The sequence below is a fragment of the Neodiprion fabricii genome, chromosome 5 (assembly GCF_021155785.1).
Source record: "Neodiprion fabricii isolate iyNeoFabr1 chromosome 5, iyNeoFabr1.1, whole genome shotgun sequence".
NCBI classification, from domain to species: Eukaryota; Metazoa; Arthropoda; class Insecta; order Hymenoptera; family Diprionidae; genus Neodiprion; species Neodiprion fabricii.
Window position 1 is genome coordinate 485,210 of NC_060243.1, and position 24,832 is coordinate 510,041.

Below are 24,832 nucleotides of genomic sequence, written 5' to 3' on the forward strand. Positions count from 1 at the left end.
CCCGTGATGTGTACTTCGCGACGATCGAGTCGAGATATTTTTCGTCTTGGGTGATATCCAACCCTCTCTCGTATTTTCGCTTTTCCTTTTCTCCTTTGAATTTTTCGTCCAATAGATTCTGCCCGAGGACAGAGAAAAAGAGAAAGAGAAAGAGAGAGAGGGAGCTTTCAAATTTCGCCCAAGTACATCGTAGGCCTGTTGCTCCGCTTTTGATCGACCATGGATGGCATGGTTTAGAAGGGTTGCCAAAAATTGACAGCCGTCGATTCGAGTTGGATTGAATTTGGAATATTGTGGAATACTTTAGGACGGGCTTAACAACCAAGCGGGCATTTAAGCACGGGTATACGCGTGGGGGTTTCAGCATTACCTACTTTAACGTGTGTCGTCGACCTGTTTTCTGCTTGCAGTAATCCGTTCGTGACGGCGTGCGTGAAACGCGCATCGCTAACCAAGCTTTGGCTTTGGTAAGCGGGTAGGCGGGGGTGCAGGGTTGATCTCTGTGAAATTTAATTACTCGTTGTAAACACGCGAAAGAGAAAATAATCCGCTTATGGTAAAGCGGGGGAGGATTAGCGTGCAGCGAGGGTGAAGTTTACGGATTTTTAATCACCGTTAGAGAGTCTCTGCTGCACTTTGCATACCTTTACACATTGTCGTATATACCTCCATTGCGTGTCGCGTGATTAGCCGTAAACAGAGGAAGATTCTTCTCACCGCTTGTTTTGTCGAACACGTATAATCAGTTGTGTGAAATCTGCCTTCCGAACTTGGGCGTAACGTAATGATGATGACGTTGGTAACGTTACTTTTACGATGCATGTTTAGGAAAAATGGCTACTTTGCACTCTTAGGAATGTTCGAAATTTAGTAAACCATGACAAACAAATAGTAATCTTATTTTGAAAAGTCAACTCCTTGAAAGTTATTCTAAAATTGAGAATTGATGAGTTATTTCCTGATGTTTCGTTTCGTTACGTTAACGTTACTAATTTCAGCCTCATGCAACGTATACCTTCATCGATTTATCGACCTATCGAATATTCATCCCTACTTCTCAAGTATTCACGACACTTTTATACGAGCGTTCAAATTAATAGGACAGACTTGGCTAACTTTAGAGCTTGATTCGTGGCTATAAATCTCGGCGCGTTCTCGACGAACCCCCTTTTCCACCGTCACCACCCTAAGTGCTGTGAGCTTTTAGGTGCCGCGTTTGCTTACTTGGGAGCGACAGGGAAGGTGGGGAAGAAGGTCGAACCACTCGAGCCAAACTTCGCCCTTCAACGGCGACCCGCGTTATCGTTCTTTGACGATGTCACCGATGAGGATCACCGACAGGATCTAATGACTCTGAGCGAATCGGTCCGCCTTCGGAACCGATTGCGCCGGCTGACCACGATTCGAAAGTTTCTTTCCCACGTGCAGTGTCAACGATGCAGAAATACACACCGCGAAGATGATACCAGAGCCTGACCACGAAGTGCAGGAAGCTCCGGAGACGCCAAATCTGCTCGGTGGATCTCAAGTCCCGCTTATATATTTATACTCGGCTCTTTGTCGTGGCAGGTTTGCGGTCGCGTCGAGAATAGAAAAGAGATAAATAGAGGAAAAGAGCGCTCGACGGAACAAACTACACTTACAAGTGTTGAAAACTTGATATCACGTAGTCCGAGTGAGAGGCAAAGGGTGTATTTGTGGAAGGGCAGTTTGTTCGGGAGAAAACTGTTATCTCGGGTATTAGGGAAAGTTGAGACGATAGCGAATAACGAGGCAGGTTGCAGTTGCACTGCAGGCTTATTTCTGCTGCCATGCAACTTGGCTTGACGGCGATGGGAAAAATAAAGTTTTAATTCGGTTTTGAACAGAGCTGGTTGAACCGCTCGCTTCTGGACGTGCCCGGCAATTATCAAAGTTTCGGGAATCGGGAGAATCAGGGATAGAGAAGCTGCAGCCCTCACCCCTATCCGTTTCTCCCCCATTCTTGCCCCCCGAAATCGTTCGCGTGCGCCGAAACTCGAGCCTTCTTCATTTCTCGAGCAAACTCCATTCTCCGAGCTTTTATAGTCCCGCTTTACGAGCTCAAGATCCGCGGGCCAATATTTGCCGAAACCAGCCGTACCTATTCCAGCTGCTTTCTTTTTTATTATTCTTCCTTCTCAAGACTCTATTTTAATAGGTATTCCTTTTCACGACTGTTTCAGAGAGCCTCAGAGAGTACTTCACCAAGTATGGGGAAATCACGGAAGTGATGGTCATGAAAGATCCCACCACCAGACGATCAAGGTGAGTGTCCTGCAAAGAAATTCAATCCTAATACCAGTCAGCGAGCTGCAATATGGATCTCATTGTTAGAAATTCTTCCTAGGAGCCAAAGGTGACTAAAGGCAGGATTGCAGGAGGGAGGTACAGCTTGGACCATCTAAAATCATACCTATTACGTGCCGTGCCGCCATTTTGTTATTAATTTTAATGCAAGAATTCTAAAATGTTTTTGAAACTACAAATAGCAAAGCCCTCAAACTCAAATTGCTCTGAGTGTTTTCATTTTCTTTGAAAAAAACAACTCACAAGAATAGGTATGATTTCAGACCGTCCATGCTGTATCCCCCCTTAAGGCCCACGGGGCTCCGTAAGAAAATGATTTCACCATAGCTTCTCCCTCGTTCGCGCATCTGCTAAATCATGCGCAAAATCCCCTCGACGGGCCGGATGTCGTAGATTCGCCATTACTCCGTTCCTCGGCGGTCTTCTTCGCCCATAAATATCCCGGAGCGTATACGTCTGGCGACTTTGGTGCAGCGTTCGCGCGCCTGCAGAACGATCCCCAGTGTCCATTATTTCTCGGTCCTATCGCCCCGCGGCTTTGCGCCTGCAGGCTCCAAGCTCCAAGCTCCAAGCTGCAAGCGGCACCGCGATTCGCGTACCTACACATAAACCCGGCGGAGATCAGGGCGTCGGACCTTATCTCTTCCTCTTTGTCTCCACCCCCGCTTTGTCATATCACCATGCATGCGGACGCCGTTGAAATTCATTTCCGCGAATCGGCGAGTGAGCGTGCGGTTCACACCGTATTCCAGTTTGAGAATCGGGAAATTTAAAGCCTTGGGCTTCGCTTTATGCTCGCATAGCGTTGAAACTGTGCGGGGAGGGTCGGTCGGCTCTTGGCGACCAACTTTGACAAATTATTCTTCGCTTTTACACAACGTGTGTAGATGGTACATACCAACCTAGGTATAACACAACCTGTACGTTGTGTACGTAGAATAGGAAGAGGCAAACGGTGCTGTAATAAGTGACAATCAACGTTTAATTAAACACCGTAATTAATCATCCTCAACGCTTTCTCTACTTCGTTTCTATTATAATACGTCGTTCTTTGTATAATCCGATTCTGCTTCTTTCTTTCAACGGAAAGCTGACAACAAAGTACTCTAGGTATAGGTATAATGGTGATGGTGGAGGGAGACAGACAGGTGAAGTTAAATCACTTAAGGGACAATCTCGCAATTTCTGTATCGGCATCGGATAAGCCGCCAAGTAACGCGTTGTGTACTATATGTATATGTATGTATATATATATGTACAATAATGTACATGTATATAATCCAGCGGCGTCGATTCTCTGTCTCTTTTGCTGGCATTTTTAGCTCCACTGACCTTTGGCTCGTCAATCATTCCTGACCGCGGTCGTAACCCTGCGTCGCTTCTCCGAGAACAGTTCAAAGGCTGAACGCGTGTTTCTCTTATACTTGGGATAAAAAATAAAAAACAGAATAAAAAAAGAAAAGGAAATCACCCAGAGATTTTCAGTATCACCGCATATGCTTGGAGTATGCGATGATTCGTTAGAATGATTTTTTACTGGAATTGTGTCGAACTGATCCGTTTTTGAAGCACAAAGCTTTCCGGAAGCCGCCGCTTTATCCTCCGGCCTGTATAATCCTGTCCCAACCGAACTCCGAAAAGTGGGGAATGTCGCATCAGCGCACGGAGAGAGTGGATCTGAGCGATTGTCCTATCACGTGGTGTAATTAATTCGATTATTAATTACCGCGGCGTGTCTCCGGAGGCCGAGGATCAGACCTTATTGGGGTGTTCGTACCTGACAAAAGTAGATACGCGAGGATTTGGATTTCGCATCTACCGGTTGTTGGCTTCAGACGCGACGCAACCCTGACACTGAGTTATGGCTCTCGGTTTAACGTTCATCCCAGAGTTATATCCGCGGTGTTGTAATAATCGCCAAGTTCTGTATTTAGGTGGTGTATATGTGATTATCAAACTTGCTGTATAAATTACTGATCCAGATCGTCGGAGAACACGAAATGGGGAATTCTTTTTTTTTTCCACTTGCAGGTATTTTTCATCAGAGACGGTATTTCGAGTTCGCTGAACCGGATTGCGCCTCGCATAATCCTGTGAGCGATTTCTACAACGTGTCGGAGTGCGAAACGGCGTGTATTAATATTTAATGTTTTGATGCATCGATATTACATATACGCACATGCTCGGGGAATTCCGTAAATACCCGTCACTCGCTAGTTCCCGTTATATGTATAACCCGGCCGAACTCATTTCGACCAGATGTGAAATATTTTCATTCCACGTTGTAGCCACGCACGCGTCTAGCCTGTTTATTTTTCTAGACCAATATGTACGTACCGCCTGTCTCGTCCGACATCGTGTATGGCTTTGATGCGACTAAATCGATTAAACCAAACCCTGCCTGCGTGGGGCTGAACGATGACTTTTTGTTCTTCTCTTCGTTGTTTCAAATTCGCGAATAGAGGGATACTCGAGAGGCGGACGAACGACGAATGGAAGGGACGACTCGACAATTTCAACTCTGATCATTATGTCACTTATCGATTCGCAAGCCTTAGGATCGCCAACCTTTTTTCACCTTCAAATTTAGGGATGGAGAGGCACTCTCTTTAAGGGGTTACATGTACCTGAGATGGCTAAGACTGGGGTTATGTTTAAGAATTTTTTTGTTGTATAACACTGAATTTTATTAAACAACCATTATATATCTTTTAAAGTATGACGTTTCATGTATATTATATGAAAAATTTCAAACGATAATAAAAGTTACGGGGGTTTTCCTGGGACGTGTTTCTGTTGATAACTTTTGCGGTACCGGACGCGCCTCCGCTATTTTTTATCTAAAAAAAAAAAAAAAAAAATTTTTTTCAACAGTAGATACATAAAACTAGTACTTATCGAGCCGAAATTTAAAAATTTAATTTTTTCGGATCATGGCAGTCTCTGGAATAAAACAGGTGACTTTTTGCCTCAAAATTATTCAGTACTTGCGATGATAAAAAAAAAAAAGCTGTGCCGGGTGTCAAAAAAACGACTCGACAAGTACAAGATTATTGTGTGAAATATAACTGCGAAACTAGATCCCGATCGGTCCAGTTTTGAGTACAGTTTACATTGACATTGAAATAACTAGTTTTTTTCAAACTTACCTGAAATCGTTGGTTCCTGGGTCATATGACGGATCTATCTGAGATATTAAGTCTTCCAATACATTTTTATTTTTTGCTGCGTCAACCTCATTCTTCCTTCTTTTGATGTCCGTGTCGCTGCTCACTCGGTCCGTTACAAAACGTCATAACTTTGTCATTACTGCGAATTTCTTTATAAATTTTCAGACACTCAAAAGATAGTGATTTTGAATGAGCACCTTTTTGAAAAATCTATGTTTTTATTTTCGCCTACCCAGGTACGTGTAACCTCTTAAACCGAGGCAAACTTGCAACTCGTGGCAGCAGCTACGTAACAAGGCGAATTGCATAACGCAACAAAGTCTTCGAGTTCTCGGTAGTAAGGACTTGTAATTGTTTTCAGGGTGGAGAATGCGCAGGGAATGGCAAGGAAGGGGTAGGTTGAAGTCGACCGCTTTGATTGAGTTGGCTTCTCTTCCACTTAATAAGCCAGTATGAATAGGCCGTGGCTGTTGCTTCTGCTTTGTAACCGCGAGGAAGTGGGCGACTATAACAAGGGGTTGGAGTCGGACTTCTCTTATAGCTACCTGGCTGCAAACTTGTTTCGTACAATCGTTCTTATTCGTCATTGTTGCCGTTGCAGGCACGTTGGTGAATATAAAGGAATAATAATTCGAACCGCCTTTCTCGCTTCCAGCACTCTCCAATTAATTAACCAGGAATAACAATTTTGCATTGCATTAAACATGCGATAATTTAGTGTTAAACTATTTTCGCGACTCTCCTCTTCGAGTCGCAATTCCGCAGCTCCATGACTCGGGACGATCTTGCTCATAGTCAACCCGAATCCAATTAACGCGAAGATTTACAATCCGATGAATTTACTGGCCTGGATAAAGTCTGAGGTTTGGGGAAGAACGGTACTGGTTAACTTTGACAAACTGACAAGGTAAACTGCTTTGACGTTGTTGCTGTTGTTCCTTTACCGAAACTCTTGTGTTTCTTCGGTCGTTGAAAACGCGTGATAATATACACCTTGCGGGAAAGTCCCGCTTCGACAAAATGATCGTCCAACTTATCTGCAGAAGCTACGCGTTAAAGGGGATCGATCACTCTTCGGGTGTTTCATTTAACTTTGAACAGTTACTGGTCACGCGGTGAACGTTAGCGAATAAACAAAGATTACATTTTTTTTGGAAAATGGTAAATCATATTTCTCTGAAACACCCTAGTGATCGCTGACCATTCGTAGATAAACTGAACCTGAATCACATCGTCTTTCTCGAGAAGGTGCATAACAGATCTTGGAAGGCCGCAAAGGAGGGAATTTTGCGGAATACCTTCGGTGATCCCAGTTGTATCTCATATCTGCCACGCGTGGCGCGGCGGGATTTGCCGGTGTATCCTACGTCGAGCAGCGGCAGCGGCGCGAGGAAGGGTGTAGGGTATAAGGGCGAACCGAGGGCGACCCTGCGGGTTGTAAATTAATGGTCGGCCCGTGGCGCTGGGGTGAGCCGAGTGGTTCGGCGTAAGGGTTCCGCTTGATCTATGGGCAGCGTGTGTGCCGGGTCAAACGGGGCTCGCCGGTGATACGGGGTCGCCCCACCCCCACCCCTTCTCCCCACCACCACCACCATCCGGGGAAAACCACCCATCCACCCCGGCCGGACGGTTCCACTCTTTGACCCCGATAGCGAAGCCCGTTCGCGATAATTGACCGTTCGCTACCCAAGGGGCGGGTTGGGGGTGCAGGGTCACCGAAAGAAAACGCTCGTCAGTAGCGCCGCCGACGCCACGCGCCCTCCGGCGCCCCATGCCTGTCGATGAATAATGGCAATCGTAAGGAACCGAGTTGGCCGCCTTATCACCCGATAAATTCCACTTTCCCCCTTCTTAACAACCGCCAACCGTTTCGCGTCTTTATATAGGCGAGTACCTACGTATAGCAGGACCTTGGACTGGGTGCAGATGTAATTATCGCTCAGGCCGTAAAGTTTCACCCAATTCTCAACCCCCGAAAAGTTTTAGATACCGCCGCTGCGCCGAACCGGTTCGCGAATCACGACAGATTTACCGACGTGCTCCGACTAGAATATCGCCAACAATCTATGGACGACTTCAGTCCACTTGTAAAATTGTAGAATTTATATTCATCGATTGATTCTATTATAATTATGGAACTAACGGTCGATTAAAAGCAGTGTAGGTATGTCAACTGTAAACGAGATTTGGGTAAAATTTTTGTGTCTTATTGTAAGGCTATTGAAAAACGGCTGTAGCTGTCGATTCTTCTTCTCTCGTAGTGCAGGTTATTCTATCTTGGTGGAAGAATATGGAATCGAGTACTAATTTTTGGTTAGAATTAATTTTAAGCTGAAGGTAGTGCATACAATGCACGAGTAGTGAACTAGCTTATGAATACAAGAATAACTCTGAAATGACTCCGTGAATATTGAAGCAATTTTCGTGGAACTTTATTATGTATACTCAGTTCCTCGTTTCATCCGGTATATTAATACCCCCCCCCCCCACCTCCCTCTCCTTCACCTTGCTATTATTTGTCTTCCCGTAATCTCCTATTTTAATTAGTATTTCTATTCTTGTTCTTAAGCCTTTTCCTTATTTCCATATTATTCTCTAAAACTCTATTCATGTTTGTACTATTACTTTTATTTTATGTTATTTTTATCAAGTTCATTTTTATTTATTTTCACACTCTTGTATTTCTATTTTTTAAATTTACTTCCATCCTCAAGTTCTTTTTATTACTCGACTCCAATCTGTATACTTTCTAATTTTTTTTTGGTTTCATTTTTGCTGTCCTCACTTCTATTATGCTGTTTTACTCTGTTATCTGTATTTAGTCATTTTTGTTTTTGCGCATTGAGCCATCTCTGCATCACACTGTTTATCGCCTCGTGGCTCATACGAGCTAAGGTATAATTTATTAAATATCAATCAATGATTCAATCAATCAATCTATCTCTCTCTTTATCCCCGGGTTCTGTATACCTAATAACTTCGCCTGCACAGTGAGACGTAGACCTCTTGTTCCGAGGGTAAAACAATGAGGAATGAGAGAAAGGGGGGTGGTAAAAAAGCAGGGAAAACAGAAAACATGACTCTTCCACAGTTTCGCTGTATTATACGTGAAACCGGAGTCTTGCTTCTCTCAACGGGAAGCTCGCTACACGTGAATCTCCTTCTTGGTCGGACTCGGAATAGTTTCTGCAGAGCCCCATTCAGCGTGGCGTGGTTACTCCTCTGCCTCTGGAGAGTGTATGCAGGGTGCTGGGAGAGGAAGCGCGGGGTTCGAGGGGTGCAAACCGAATAGGCTCGCTGCTAGATAGCTCGAAAGGTTGAGTAATTTATCAGGGTGTCTGAAAGGTGTGGGTTACGGCCTGCCGGAGGTGGCGAAGCGCCCACCGCCGCCACGGCCGCCACCCTCTAACCACCACCGCGGTGTAACGCGCGATAGTATCTTCGCACCGGGTGGTCCTAGGGTCCGAGGAGGGTGAGCCACCCTCGCGTGGATGCCACCCCCGGAGCTACTCGGTCGCAAGCGATCCGTGCATGCGGTGCCGCGGGTTTTTAATTCGCCCCGATTTCACTACGCCGACTTCAATTCCGCCGGACGGCTGTTTTTACCCTGATGTTTTTTTTTGTTGCCTTCCGGCTTCTTCCATTTGATACGGATCATTCGACCTACCTAAGAGTGTGGAGAAATATGCAGGTCGTTTCCACCCCGCCTCACGTAGCTTTCAAATCCCGGAAATTTTGATATGCGAGTTTGCAATATGTTCGAAATGCTGGCCAAACTGATCGGCTGGAATAATTTGACTGGAGATATTCTCCTTGTGTTGTATATAGATGGGTGATCTAACTATCGACCCAAACATTTCTTGTTCGAAAATCATTTGACAATTGTTTTGATTAGTATGATCAGAAAATTTGGCCACGAATAAAATAGCGAATATACACATACAGGGTGGCCAGTTTGGAACGGAATACTAGAGTATCGTTCGTTAAATTGTCATTGACGATTTTTACTTCCAATGGAAATTGTTCTTTTTTTTTTTATTCTTGGGAAACAAAACTTGTAGTCTGTTATCATTCTAAATTTGGCTGAGTTGCATCAGTGGTCGCAGCGCTTCCAAATTTGAACAAAGCCAAAGTTGAGTATTGAAAAATTGCCGTTGTCAGTTTTTTGTTTTGAAAAAAGTACACTTGAAAGGCAGTCAGGGTTTAAAGAAAAAACCATTTTCACCGTAATGTTCAGACTTCGCATGTGAAATCATTGTTTTGCTATCCTGAAACAAAAGTCGCCGAAGTGTTTGTGAAAAGTCGTTGTTTTACGACATTAGGTCACTTCTTTATCGCTCAACGAACCGATATTTAATTTCCGTAACACCAAAAGTGTTACAATATAATATTGGACAATTCAATTTCTCTGAATTCCTAATACTTAGGTTCTAAAATAGTAATTATCATTCGGTGTTTGATCTATTTGACGTCACTGTAACATGAACCTCGTCCACGAGGTGATAACCCTGTAGGTATACAAGACCAACGCCGCACTTCGAAGCGTGGATCCGCGCCGGTCCGTGATCGTGCGAAACAAAAGGGGTCGGTGGTCGGGGATGGCGCAGCACGCGAATGGCGCGTTATGCCGATGGGGGTTCGCCGCGGGAAGTCCGGAGGCACCAGGGGTATATTTTAGCGCTATCTGTTGGGCCCCGCATGCATGCAGGCGGCGGCCAGGGACGGCGGAACTAGGGTGCTGGGGGGGGGGGGGGGGCTCCAGTTAATCGCCGTTGTCCCGAAGCTGCGACTCCGTGAATTGCGAAGCCTGATTCCTGCGTCATAAATACTCGCGGGGGGATAATCCCGCAATTTAGGTGGTAGATTTCGCTGGCGCGATGAGTTTCGCCCCGAATCTGGGCGACGGTGGCTATTTCCGGTTTCCGCAAAGTTGACGAGAATCGCGGCACGACTGCATCGCGTCGATATCGCGCCGAAGTTAAACGGACATTTCATTCGGACGCCATGTCATGGCCGAGGGAATAGCCACTTGCGAAGTCAGGTATTCGCAACCAAAGAAAAGTACTGTGAAGTGACTTGAAGTGACGTAGAGTTACGAAGTCACTCGAAGTCATTCGGTTGAAGTTACGTGAAATCTCGTAAAATCTTGAAGTTCCGGAGTCAGGTTTGTACCGACTTTACACTTCAGTACTGCTTATGCCCTTTTGTCACGCTTTTCGAGAAGAAAACGTACCGAGGTGTTCTCGTGACTCCGACAACAAGCGCCGGGCGTAAGGTTTTCACAATATCGCCTATACATTCGCCTTCGCTGCAGTGACGGTGAATAATTCGGCCCTCCAACGATCCCCAGGGCTTGAAAAAACTCATTCCAGATTGCAGCGCATTGGCTCTTCTTCGCCCAAGGCACGCGTAAATTTGCTCCCTGCAACGACTGACGGACACGTTTGGTTAGACCGGGGTTGTTACTTGTTAGTCCGTTTTGACTGCGGTCGCTCAACGACGTCTCAGCGGTTCCGGTGCACGTTTTGCGTATCGTCGAACGGATTTCAATGACCAGGTGTCTAACCACGGTGCCAAGACATGTCGGGGCATGGATTTTTCTTGACGCCAATCGGTATCCTGTCATCGTCCACGTCAGCGCTCCTTTTATACTAGTAGGTACATTTAGGTATTCGCCATTTTGATCACCACCCCTCGTACGCCACCTTGGTGTATTAATAACGCGAAGATACGCCACTCCAGCCGTACTCACGGTACTGACGGATTGCGGTCACAGGTGTCTGTCTCATCCTCGAACCCCCGCTGTAGCTCAAATTAGATTTCCGCCTCTGAATAGTGGAGCTTTTCTCGTCTCGTCGCGACTCTTCGTTTTTGTGTTATAAGGATGAATGAGAAACAAGGGTTGGTAAAAGTGAGAAAAAAATGTGCTACCAAACTGTCCAGCAATCTTTTAGAAATGAACCTGACGTCACTAGCTACTCTCGTCCTTAAATCAAACTTTAACGTCTCCGTACACAATTTCAACGAGAATATTCCGGCAGACTAACGACCCCGGTAATTGCCGCTGGACAGAAGTTAGGGGCAAGAAGGAGGAAGGAAATCGTGGAGGACTCGAGAGTCTCGCACGGAGAGAAGTTTACATCTCTGATTGCAGCTCGAGATTCAGCTGTACAGGCGGGCGGGAGGAGCAATGCGGTGGAAATTCGATTGGAATTGGAGATACGCTCCGAAGCGGCTGCATGTTGCAGCCTCCGCATCGGCGTCTATGCGCCATCCTTCCCTCTTTCACTCGGTGCAGAGGCGACTTTGAATGCACATAAAAGACGTTATTGGGAATAAAGATACGGCTACACGACGCGGCGGCTGACCAACCGACGAGACGCTCCACTGCATGCTGCAGGAGACGATTCGGCCAAGTTTTCCCTTATTCTTACTCCGTTAAACTTCCGCCATACGTCCTGCCGGTTATATATTTTCAAGTTGGTTAGGTAACCCAGTTAGCAACTTCTCGAATTTAGATCCCTCCTCCCCTATACGGACTCTTGCTTTCCTTTCCTCATCCCTTCTCTCCTAACCCCGGACGTACGTACTTACAATATTACCTCACGATGCTGCTCGGCCAACCCTCCGAACTTCCTAGACCATGTCGATCGACTGAATTCGCAATTACATCGCTTCGAGGAACTGCATGTAAAAGCTTTTACCGTATGATGCTTGAAGCGTGTACCGAGTGTACCTACAGTCCGCTCGAACAATAAATCTCAATATTGATAGGTCAAGAAACAAATGTTTGGATTCCACTACCGGATGAGGGTCCGATAAATTTTATTAGAAAACTACCTTCGTGATGGTAATTTTTAAATATTTTTTCTAAACATCGAAAAATTGTGTCAAAACAATACAGTGCAAATTATAACAATCTGAGGATGCGTTGTTTATACTGTTTCGTTCAATAAAAGCAGCATGGCTATACGGCGTCTGAAAAGTCGTTGATCAGTGAGCTATTTCCGTGCAAGTATCGGATACCGAAGGAACATTGTTTCGACCTAATTCAACTCGGTTAACTTCAGCTGCACGTCTTCAATCTTGATTTCCCGATTCCCTTCTTCGGGCATGCTTTCTAGCCGACTGTACACCTTGGCTAATCGACAGGGTGCCTAGTCATTCCCGTAAAAACACCCCTCGGGTTGTTCGTAGACGGTGAAATATGGCCGCGCGCCATGCACCTCATTCCGCATCGAGGAAACCTGGTCCATCCATGAATCGCGCGGACAACGAGCTTTAATGGGACTGTCCGCTGCTTATCCGGCTAGCAGCAGGTTTGTGAAATCATTACGGCTCGTACATCCGCCGGGATTTATGGACGACTCTGCGTATGCGGGATGGGTAATTATGCGAAATAATTGCCATCGCTTACAGCGCCCCGCTTTCGTTTCAAAATAGAAAACCTGACCTGGTGCGGGAATTTCCGCACCCTCGTCCAACGGCTTTCACGTCGCATCATTTCCGGTACCTGGAGTACTTCTGCCTCACAATCTGCCAAGACTTTACTGCATTATCGAACGAATTTCTCACCATTGTTTATGATGCCGAATTATCGCTTCCTTGTCTTTATTTCCGCAGCTTAATTTTAACCTCCAATTTGAGCTTTTACTCAACCAACTTGTTGTCCAGGCAGTTGAGCGGACGCGCTTATCTTCACGTCACGCATGGCCGTGGTAATTAGCGATCCCTTGCGTGCGCATTGGTTAGCGGACTGCAGGTTATAGGTAAAAATGATAATCGTTTCGCGTCGGGAGGTCAAACGTTATATCGTCTACACGGTATAATACACGTGAGTATTATCATCGCAAGCTATTCTGTGGAGCGGCTTTACACCGGCGCACAGTGTTAGACAGTAATATGCATAGAATGTTTATTGTGTGTCGTTAAAGGAGATCAATAATAATTGTCCCATTTAATCCCCCCTCTACCTCCAAAAAACGCCCAACGATTCTTATCCACTCGGAATATCCTTAACATTTGATGAACATGAAGGAATTGAGAACTGATGAATCTTGAATTCGGGAGAATCGCTTGTCTTCGAACTGGAAAAAAACGGTACAGGCTATAAATTGAAAATATGCGGGCAAGAAATTCTGCAAAAGAATTGCAAAGTGGCATATAATTGCCGTACAGTATATGATTTTTATGAATAAAATTTCGTTAAAAAATTCTTTCATGCTCGATGAACGAGACGGTTCACATATACATGTATAGTTAGTTTTTATCGTATTTTGAAAAATCCGGGAACCTCTGAATCACCGATTCGCAACTGTCATGCAGCCGCGATGCGAATCGAAAAGCTTTCGTTGCGTCGATTCGCGTCGCTTGGCTATTTGCTAATTACCGACGAACGTGCAGGTAACCTGATTTACCGCCGGCTCTGACTCGACGTCCCGCTCCGCTGATTGGCCGACTCGGCGTGGCAGGTACTGATGACGTCACCTCCGCCTCTCCTCTCCTCTCCTCTTCTCTCCTCTCCTCATTAATGCGAATGGCCATTATCACGCTAAGCGAACGACGAGCTAATCTGATTGGCTCTCTCGGCGAGCAGACGCTGCAGCACCGCAATGGCTGCTGGCGCACAATAACACAGCGCTGCAAAAAAAAAATTTTTTTTCAGCTGCACGGGATCTTTTTGGCAAATACTATGCTTTTGAGTGTGACGAATCCATAAATGACTTCCGTTTCCCTCCGTCGCGTACAGTATTCTTGCGAAATGCAAGGTGTTCGCATAAAGAAAAGCATAACAATAATGAAAAACACCAACATTTTATTACATTCAACAAAGCAATATTTCTTATAAAATTAAATGAGCAATTTCTTTGTAACATGTATGCAATGTTCGGTGTTCATTCTTTGCGCCTATGAAACCTTTTCATCTCTTTTATACACCACCGAACACGCTTCGGCTTTTCATTTTCTATTTCCTTCTTTGTGTTTGTTCTTCAGTCTCACTTTAATATACGTATTAAATGGAAGTAAGAAATCACGTTTGCATAGAATTTGCAAAGTCAAGAATAGAATATCAGATTTCGAATTAAGCGGGAGTCTCGCTTTAAATGAAACTACAAACACGAGTTTGAGAAAAAACCTGACGTGACGAAACTTTTTGAGTACTTTTCCCTGTCTCAGTGAGGGAGATTCTATAAGAAGCGGTGTAAAAAAACTTGTGCAGTTTTTTGGTTGCAGACCCGTGTAATCGTCGAGGCGATGGGATCGCGCGAGAATTTTATTTCGCTATAAAAATGCAGCGTTTCACGTTAACGATTACATTTGAGAATTCGTCGCGAAGAGACACAATTTTGACATGTGTGTAAAGCTTGTTGGTATGTGTACACATGTGCTATATGTGGAATATATTTTTGTGAATTAAATTTAATTCACTTAACCACTTAAACGGCCCGGCCGTTTTTGCTGATATGAAATACAACGTATCATATTAGCGAGAAAAATTTGCTAGATAAGAGTACAATTTCGTTAACGATTAGGGCGAACTTTTTGATTTTTTTTTTTTTTTAATTTCTCGTCTCCTTTTTTACTATTACCGAGAACAAAATGTAGGCCGACTCATATTTATGGCTTTCTTCGCGTCGGCACAGCGAACGCTGCAAAGATGACGTAGAGATTATAACAGCTGAGAGATAAGGTCCGAGTGCGCGATGCGAGGAAGGGAAAAAATCATTCTCTTTAGCCAGCGGGCAAAATGAAACGCCCAAAGTTTAATTAAACTCACGCCCGCTGCTGGTTTGCAACTTTCCCAAATTTCGCCGCCTCGAACATTAAGACGCGAAACTGGAAAACCGGCGCCGATTTCGCGACAGCTATATAACTAAAACCACGTGTCTCGTTCCCCAATTTTTAATGTCCAAATCCCGTACGGCACGACCTTCGGTTTAATCTCTGATAAAAGAGACGCGACGAGAAGAAAACTATGAATACTTAAAAATCGTTCAAAATCGTCCGAAAGCTTCACCTTAAAGGATGATATATGTTTTCACTCATTTTTTTTTCTTTTCACACCCTGCAGAATACAGACGTGATGAAAAAATGTCTCTTTTATTCCTTAACTCTCGAATAACAATCTTGCCTCACTGAATCGTAAGTAATTCCGAACTTTGAGCTGCTTATTGAAGTCGACGAAACGATCTTCCTTTGACATCGTTACAAAGTCAGTCTCTTATTGTTAGTGCTGTGACAGGGTTGAGGCAGGTGTTGGCGGATTTCTGTTCTGCTGGAATATGAAAGGAACTTGTTCGCTTTTCGCTTGGAGGGCTTGTAATTCAATGCAATACACACACCATATGTATATATATGTGACAATCGAAAAATTAAAATCAACAGGCTTAGGAGAGATTAAGGTCGCCCCTAATAAAATATTACATCCGGTCAAGCGCAGGAACAAACGATGAGTAATTAATTACGAGACTGAAATTAGTAACGTCAATGCCACGATACACGAGGCTGAAAAATCATTATTGAGCAATTCGAGAATGACTTTCGAGGAGTTGGCTTTTCGGAATAAGAGTATACTTTGTTTACAATGGTTTACTAAATTTTGAAAATTTAGCGATTTTTCCCAAACATGCATCGTTAAAGCAACCTAACCTAACTTCATCCTTGTAATTAATTCTCAGTCTCAAACGCATCATAAAAGTTCGGTGAACCCGAAAGAGGTGGGTTGCATTTTTCCTGCCATTTCTCTCTTCTAGGCTGAAATCTAAATGGGGATGTTCACCCCGTCCCGCACCTTCAGCACCCGGTATATTAGTTCGCCCGCAACGTTTCTGCTAAATATATTACTCCCTCCCCCAATTTTTACTCGCAAGTAGGAGTTTTAGGTAGACGACGCCCCGTTACGTACACATCAGGAATACCATGTATATTCAATTCATTTCTGATTCTGTTAAGCCTGGGGGCACTTGTAAGAAATAATTGAAATGTCGCGGAGTTTGATTCATTTCCTACGGGTTTCTCCTTTTTCCACATCTCATTCTTCTTCTTCGTCTTATTTTTCTTCTTTTCACTTTATGCAGAGTCTCGGCTATTGCCATGCCGGGGCGGCGGTAGGTACGTCCCGTTTTTTGCAGAGTTCCTCCTCTTCTTCCTCTTCTTCTTTTTCGCCTACTCTGCTCTACCTCCGGAGATTGGTGCGATAGAGCATGAGAAACGTCAAAGCGTTATCTGATTGGACGAGACGGCCCGGCTCTATTGGAATGCACTTATCCGATTGGCCCCGCTGTTCCGTTGCGTCAGCTACCGCCCTCCCATCCCTTCTCGAGCCACACTCAGTCCCGACTCTCCCGGGACTCTTTTCCCACCCCATTTTGTGTCGGATGGGATCTGAACTTCTTTCTGAAATCGTTATGGATCAGCAAACTCGCTTTCGCGTTTTGCATTTCCTGGAAGAACTTGAAGGATCGACGGTGTTTTTGGCCCGCCATTAGAAATTCGTCAAGTCTACAATTGAGTCGAAACAACGTCCGATCGCATGAATTGTGAAACGAGCTCAGTTGTCGATAAAATTTTTGGACAAAATGAAAAAGTTGTACGTCACATTCAACTTCAATAAATCACGTGCTTAAATTTTTAACCAGGCCTTCAGTTTAACGATAAAGCAACTTCTGTTGCAATCGATACATGTTGTTGGCACATGTGTCCAATAAGTTGAAAGTTGATTTCAAAATATGCTCGAGATATCGAAATTTATTAACAGCCAGAGATTTATGTAGGATTCTTTTACGAACGGAATGAGATATTATTCACTGAAATTGGGCCAACTGTACGAATTTAGCAATTAAAAAAAAGCTCTACCATAACGCAAGTCGTTTAAGGTTATTACAATTAATAAACTATCTCGATTAAAATTCATGGTTTCCAACTTTTCAACGTGCGAAGAGAATAATTTTTCCGTTTGGACACTTTATTTTTATTTAACACAATTTTATTTAACCACTTGAGTATAATACGATAGATAACGTTATTAAAGGAAAAGCAGTTATCAGATGGCTGGGAATTAATGAAAAATGTAAAATTCTGGATAAAATTGATATTAACAATAATAATAAATCGTTAACGCGGAATTGGAAACAATCACAAACGAAATCTCTCCTCATTAGCGAATGCTATTAAGTAGAAACTACATCTAGACGAGTAAATATTTCGCGAAAGTTGGCCTTTTTCCTGTTTTATATAAAATTAAAACCTAAGCGGATTTCTTGCCGGGGCGAATCGTTGTCGGAGGGATGTTTCAATGCCAAAAAGGGTTGAGTCCACGCCCTCCCGCCCCTTCTCCCTTTTCCCCTTTCCTTCCTTTCTCTCCCCTCCATAGACAGTTGTTCCAATATAAACGCTAAGCACCCCGTTATTGCTTTGAATAAGTGAAAAATGGGAAGCAGGGTGGAGAGAGGAGGGGGGGGGGGGGGGGGGGGGATTTTTGCGACTTTGCGTAGCCGACACGTGTCTCTACATTCTCATAGATGATGCGAGTGGTGCGTTTACAGATATACCAGCTAGCGTTACAAGCATGGAGCGAAAGTAGGTCTGGGATTTATGGCGGAAGGGGTTCGGGGGCGGAGGGTGGTTTTCGGCCTCGCGGGGGGTTGATTGCAGCAGATTCTTCCACACCGGCTCTGTTTCCACCATGCCGGGGTTAAAATGTTACTCGGCTAAAGTGCGGGGGCTTACGGGAGTTTATTGTACTCGGGGAATGCGGATAACCAACCCTTCATTAGCGTTGAGTTAACCTGCCCTCTTTTTCACTCCGCCCTGCTTCTACCGGCTCCTCAGTTTCACCGACCGTTTCGACCTCGTCGGTCCCAGTAGCAGTGGCACCGGAATTCCCTCCAATTTTTCCTGCAGCAAGGACTCGATGTTCGGCTGTATACTTACACTCACCTCTCGTTGCGCAGTACGTATGAATGTGTTCTGTCCGAGGCCGAGTTGTGCTGCGTATATGTATTACATAAGCAAGTAGTAGCTACCTACTCAGCTTGCGCTTTTCCTCTTCTGCAACGCCGCGCGACCCATTAATCATCGAAGTTGTTAATTGAGCTCGACGTACGATAGTCGACGGGGAATTGGCCGTAATTATTGTCCTCGGGGACATCTTCTCACTGTTGTATCGGTGACACGCAGGATGGACAGCTACAGCTACGTCGCCTGTTGAAAATTCCGTAGATCAAGATCGTGGCTAAAGGCTCAATTAACAGACTTTTTCGTTTGGTTAAAAAAAAAATAAAAAAAAATATTCACCCCGTGTCAGTCGGCTTGATGTTATTTCCCCGTTGGTTTTCTACTCCATGAATACCGATATTTTTCTTCTTGTCTTGTATCATTTTCTTCATAAATTAAACTGGTTATCAGCTGTAGCTTCACGATATTGTTTTCTTTGTGTTTCAGGTAAGCTTGAGAGACTCTTAAGTATACCGACTTGCTTTCCGATTAGCTTCAACATATTGGTAAAGTATCACAGTCTATCATTAAGAAGAAAAATTCACTTTGTATAATATTAACTTCCAGCAACTGATTGAGAATATCTCTGAAAGTTTGTACAGGCTTCCAGGGATCGTTTGAAGGCTACAAAAGGAAACTCAAAGTTATACACTTCAAAGGATCTTAAATGCTTGTTATTGTTTCACCAGAGGCGTGTGTACGAGCATGCCAATGATTGCGGTATTCGTTTACACCCCTTTATCTATCCCCTCGTTTACAGAAATTCATCCCCTTTTCTCAATCCGGTGATTTTGCGGCAGTCTGAAGTACACACGCACACGCACACAAACAGTGACTTAAGGAACGTGAAAACGCGGCCGTCAGATGGCAACAGCTTCCGTAACCCGAGCCGCTGACTTTTCCGAGGGGCTTGCGAGACAAAGACAGATAGAGAGATGGAGAGAGATAGAGAGAGAGAGAGAGAGCGAGAGAGAGCGAGAGAGAGGATTGAAAGGGTTTTGAGGGTGCACCTCCTCACCGCCCCCCAGCATAACTCCGCGAACTCTCGACCTCTCGACGACGGCGATGGCGGAGGAGAATAGCAATATTATGCAGATAGCTGGTTCTTAGTTTTTCCCGAACTCGTAGTTTCGGAAACTTTTCCACCCCTTTATATGTATATGTATGTGCAGGCACGGCATATATCCCCTGCAGGAAACTATTCGACGCCTAGTTTATAGGCATCAGAAAAAGTTACAGTTGGCGCCAATTTTTTTTTTTTTTCCCCCACGAACAATTACAGACACCGCATTTTTGTTCTATTTTTTTTCCGTTAACTCGCTACGGATCGTGGTGCAGTGTTTTCTTTTGAACCCTCGGTACGTCTGAAACGCGGTATTCACAACATGCGGGAAAATGTTATTCCCTTTAATTCGAATTCGATTCTCGCAACTTCTCGGGGTCGACGGGCTCAGAGACGGTAGGTGGGAAAGGTGGAACGAAAGAAAGAACCCCTTTAGCTTAGCGGCCATTTCGTTCATTTCCGGTCTCCGGGAACCGGGAGGGGTGAGAAGCAGGAGAAGGAGGAGGAGGAGGTGGAGGATCCATTTGCCTCCCCGATTCTCCCGTCACCGCCGCCCACGTGGAAAGCTCCATTGTGTGCTTGCACCCCATTGCGCCCCCTAATCCCCCGTCATCCCCCGGCAGCTCGCACCGCGAACGAACACCGTCAGTCAGTCAGTTTACATTACTCGCCTCGGCACTTGAGAGAGCCAGTCGTCTGTATTTAAAGCGGCCATTACGCCCCGTAATTATCGCTTTTCGATTCCTGCAATTTCATTCATAAAAGCTTTTTGTAAGAGAACCGCGGAACCGGCTCCCCGACTGTTATATAAAAGGAATTTTAAGAGCAGAAACTCTCGCAAGGTACAACGTCGTGTAGTTGTGTGAGAAGCTTGCGGTAACCGCGAGCTTCGAAATCAAGCCGCAAGCTTGTCGCAGTCGAGAAATTTCAATCGGTCACAACTTTTTTCACCACCTTTGAACGAACTGCTGATCCTCGCAAGAAAGGATTCCCGGATCGAAATAACCGATTTGATTCCTCTTGTAACACGTTATAGTAGACTAAAAACTAAGCGACACGTATTTTTTTTTTTTTTTTCTTTTATCTCCCATTGAACACTTCAAGGGGATGAAACCGCCCTCCAAAGTAATGCATGTCAAGGGGCGCTTTGGCAGTTTCACCCACAAGAACGTAATATTTTACAACCAATCCAACCGGAAAAGGTTTCTCATGACGAGAATTGAAAAATGTAATTTACTCGATTAAAACAAAAGAAAAAAAAAAAAACAGAAAAAAAATGCCAATCCAGCCCTTGACATGCCTTACTTCGGAAGGATGGTTTCACCCCCTTCAAGTGTTTAACGGCAGATAAAAAGAAAAAAAAAATACGTGTCGCTTAGTTTTTAATCTACTATAACGCGTTACAAAAGAAATCAAATCGGAGGAACAGGCCTGCGATACTTTCCTAGTCAGAGTCATTCTTTGGGTTACCGTGACGAGAGGCTGACACGTCTAGTCGCGAAATTCATATTCCACGCGACTCGGTCACCCGGTGGATGGAAACCCCCGACGTAACGTCCAAGCCTTACCTGCAGCAGGCCAGATACTCTCTGCAGGCACTCGCCGCGAACTCTTGCTGATCCATATGTAACGCGGATGAATATTCAGCCCCCGACGACGACGGCGTACTCGAGGGTCGTCGTTGCCCCGAACGCCGCCATCGCCGCCCCCTCATCATTTCAAGTTTTTCTTTTCCATGCTGATGGCGCTGTCAACGCGTTGCGTTAACTCCCTGAGAACAGCACCGCGCGTTGTGGCTCTTCTTTACGCGATCATCGCAAAAGTAAAATCGGGGCAAAAGAATATGCCGGTTTAACATCCCCTCCGTCTCTCGAGTTACGGGGTTGTGTTTCTATGTTCGGTTCTATATTTTACCTTCTTGCTTCGTTTTTTACCAAATTCATTAGACATTCTTGCAACAGTTTGTAATTTTACGAGTCGCAGAGTTGCAACAATTTTTTTTTCCAAATAATTAGATGGCCGTAGGAAATTTCGTTTCAAATTTTATAAAGATTTTCAAATTCGTGTTTTTCCGATTTATTTAAAAAGTTCACTCGTCTTATAGAATTGTAATTTGTCTCACGAATCTTAAACACAACTTGAAAAACCCATAAAATGCAATGCATAGGTATCCTTTCGTGATTAAAATTTATCAATCACAGGCGGGAAAACGGGGCTAATCATACGGGAGGTTAGAATTTCTATGTACGGGTATGTAACAATGAAGCAGTCAGTGGAGGGCTTTCACCCTGCACAGCGACCCTCTGCGATCCTCGTTAAACGGATTTACCACAACAACGCTAGAGAGAGAGAGAGAGAGAGAGAGGAGAGGGGGAAAAAATCCTCGAGTCGATGTGTCGTAAAGCGGAGCTAATTTCTCCTCGGGCGCTCTTACGATCCTTCATTCGCTTATTCATCCATTCATTCGTTCGCTCGTTCATTCATTCGCCCCGAGACGGCTATACATACATCCATACATATACGTACGTCGCCTTGCAAGGGGAGAAAAGTTTGCCATCGGTTATACATTGGCATTTGCATTTCAAGCACGTGCATCGTGTGGGTATATAAGCGAGCTGGGTTTCAACCGCGTAGGATTCGGGGCAGAAATCGAAAGCTCGCACCACCCCCGCACTTTCCGGTAACAAACATGTTTTTCGTCGTTTGCTTCGAGTTTTCGTTATCCACTAGAGAGTTTCGATGAACGATGCATGGTATGCATGGGGAGAGTTTTCCTCATCCTTAAGTCCCCGCGATATTATCTTCCGTTATACGCTTTCGCCTATTCCGGAGTCGAATCGAGCTTATGCAGTATATGATGTAATTTTTCTCAGGGGTTGATATCGCTTCTTCTTCCTCGGCTGTATAATAACGAAGTTCGACGGACTTTTTTCACTCGTAAGTTGCGTGCGGAACGCGATGCCGGAAGATAAGTTGGAATATGTTGAGGCGTTGAGGAGGTAAGTCGGGTAAGGAAAGGGGGGCAAAGAGGTGCAGCCCCGGTTTTATGTCCGAGGTAACACAGCGCAGTAAAGGCCAATTTCCACCCTTCTCTGCTTGCAGGCGTTTTACCTCTACACTTTACTCTCTTTCGCCTTCCCTCGTCACCGCGATTCGTCGCGTTGCGTCGATTTAAACGTTGTATTCATCGTGGATTATTCCCACCCAGATCGAAGTCTCTCTATTCTTTTCCTTGACGAGGGTTGTTGTAGCGGAATTGAAATTGAAACAATTTAATATTTGAAACGATTCGCGATAAAGTTCTGCAGGTTATTACAAATTCGGACAAGCGAGTCCAACGTCACAACTGCTCCCTCAATTCTTAAACAGCCCTCAAATCTACGATGGTCATTTTATGAAGTTGGCAACTTTACTGTAACGATGCAACGTGTTTGGGAGAGATCGTTACTTCGCAACTTTGGTATTGTCTGAAATTTGGCAAACCGTAATAAACGAAACATAGTAATATTTTGTTAAGCCAACTCCTTGAACGTCATTTTGAAATTGCACAATAATGATTTTTTTTTTTTACATCATTTTTCGTCACGTTAACGTTACCAACTTCAGCCTCGACCATTTTTAGCGATTCTTCGTCCGCGTGATGCACGGAGAAGGCAAGTCAAGGTGTCGAGCGAAACGGCGGGACGTGCATAAAATAATATCGCGTAACGATATTATTCAAAAGTTGGCGTGCGACGTGTGCGTCTTCCATTAGGCTTGCAGGCACTTTCGCTCGACGCGAGCCGGCGAAGAGCGAGGTGGTTAAGTATAGATGCGAGGGGGCGGGTATCGTGGGGGCAGCGAGTGCGCTTCGCCACTCGGCATCGTCCTCATCATCCCCCGTCTCCTCCGCTTCTCGCCGGAAACCGTAACGCAACCCGTCCCGCGGGTTCGACTGCGACTCCACCACTTTGCCTGCAGGGGAAGGGTGGCGGCGGCGGCGGCAACAAATTGACACTCTAGCCGGCTGCTCGCCGCGCGTCGAAGGAAACTTTTTCTCACCGTCGACCCTTTTTACCGCAAATTCACTTAGCGTAGTGCGCGAGGAAACGAGGGGTGGGGGGGGAGGGGGGGAAGGAGGGCTGTCCTGGCTCTATGAGATGTAAATTTTGCAATTTACAAAATTTCACCCTTACGCCGTGCAGCCGGGTGTGTCGAGGCGTCGGCCCGACTTCGCTGGGCAATTTATTCGGCTCAGTCGAAATAAACGAGCGAACTTAACGCGGCACGCGGGCCCTGAAAGCCTGGAACCTTCAAAAATTTTCGTTTGGCAGGGAAAATCCGAGCCCTTGATCCCGGCGATAAACCGACGCGGTGTCTCGAACGTCGAAGGGGCTAATCGTTACGGACACGGGCATCCTCGTCGTGTGCCTTGGGTCGTCTTTGTCTCCGCAAGCCCGAGACGTGGGACGATCCTACTCTTCGCGAAGAGCTTAATCAATGTCCTAAACACACACACACACACACACACACACACACACACCTGGAACCGAGGAGGACCGAACTCTGCGAACAACCCTCGCTGCCGATCGTGATAATCGCTCGTGCCGGTAAATCAGTCGCTTCGTCATCGATCCCGGATCGGTAATCGCGACGAATTCTCTGCGGGGGGGATGCAAGCTTTTTCTTAGGCTTGCCTCCCAACCTCGAAAACAATCGATCAGCCCTTCTCCTTGACGACGCGACGTCGACTGAAAACGCGTGACGTTGAACTGGCAGCCGTTCGTCCTTTGATTAATTTAGTCTTAATAACTAAGTTTCCCTGTCACCCGTCATTCACTCACTCAGTCACTCACTTGCTCACCCGCTTGGTGAATGTCGGTGAGGTTGAAACACCGCGGAGCACGCGAAACCGTCGAACGACGAGCCGACTCATTTTCACGGAAACGCGGGAAATTGTTGATTATCGACAAAACAAACACCGAACAATTATACATCCAATAGAAGGTACGCGAAAGGCTGGAAATTATACTCCGGCATAGGAATTGGAACGCTTCTGCTGAGCAAACGTCACGTAGGGTGGCTCTGCAAATACACCATACACGGTGGGGTGAAACCGACTCGTCGCGTGAAACCCGCAGATAACGACCCGACTTAACCGACGCCTCCTAAGCCTCTACCTACCTGTATTAAAATAACGGCTATTCCTAGTGTGTTTTCTCACTCGTCAAGCCACCTTCCTCACCCTCCCCACCTTATCCCACCACCGGTTTTAATTCAAGACAAACACTCGATC

General features: G+C 45.2%; 1 protein-coding gene across 15 annotated transcripts in view; it reads left to right on the forward strand.

Moving 5' to 3' along the window:
• LOC124182895 (RNA-binding protein Musashi homolog Rbp6) overlaps window positions 1-24,832 on the forward strand; it is a 400,556-nt gene that overhangs the window by 142,710 nt on the left and 233,014 nt on the right. For all 15 annotated transcript variants that reach the window (XR_006870884.1, XR_006870885.1, XM_046570684.1 and 12 more), the window contains exon 3: window positions 2,205-2,286. Coding sequence is in view for 13 of the 15 variants with exons in the window: in XM_046570684.1 (XP_046426640.1) it covers window positions 2,205-2,286 (82 nt within the window). In the remaining 2 variants the exon portion in view is untranslated. The remainder of the gene's footprint in view (window positions 1-2,204; window positions 2,287-24,832) is intronic.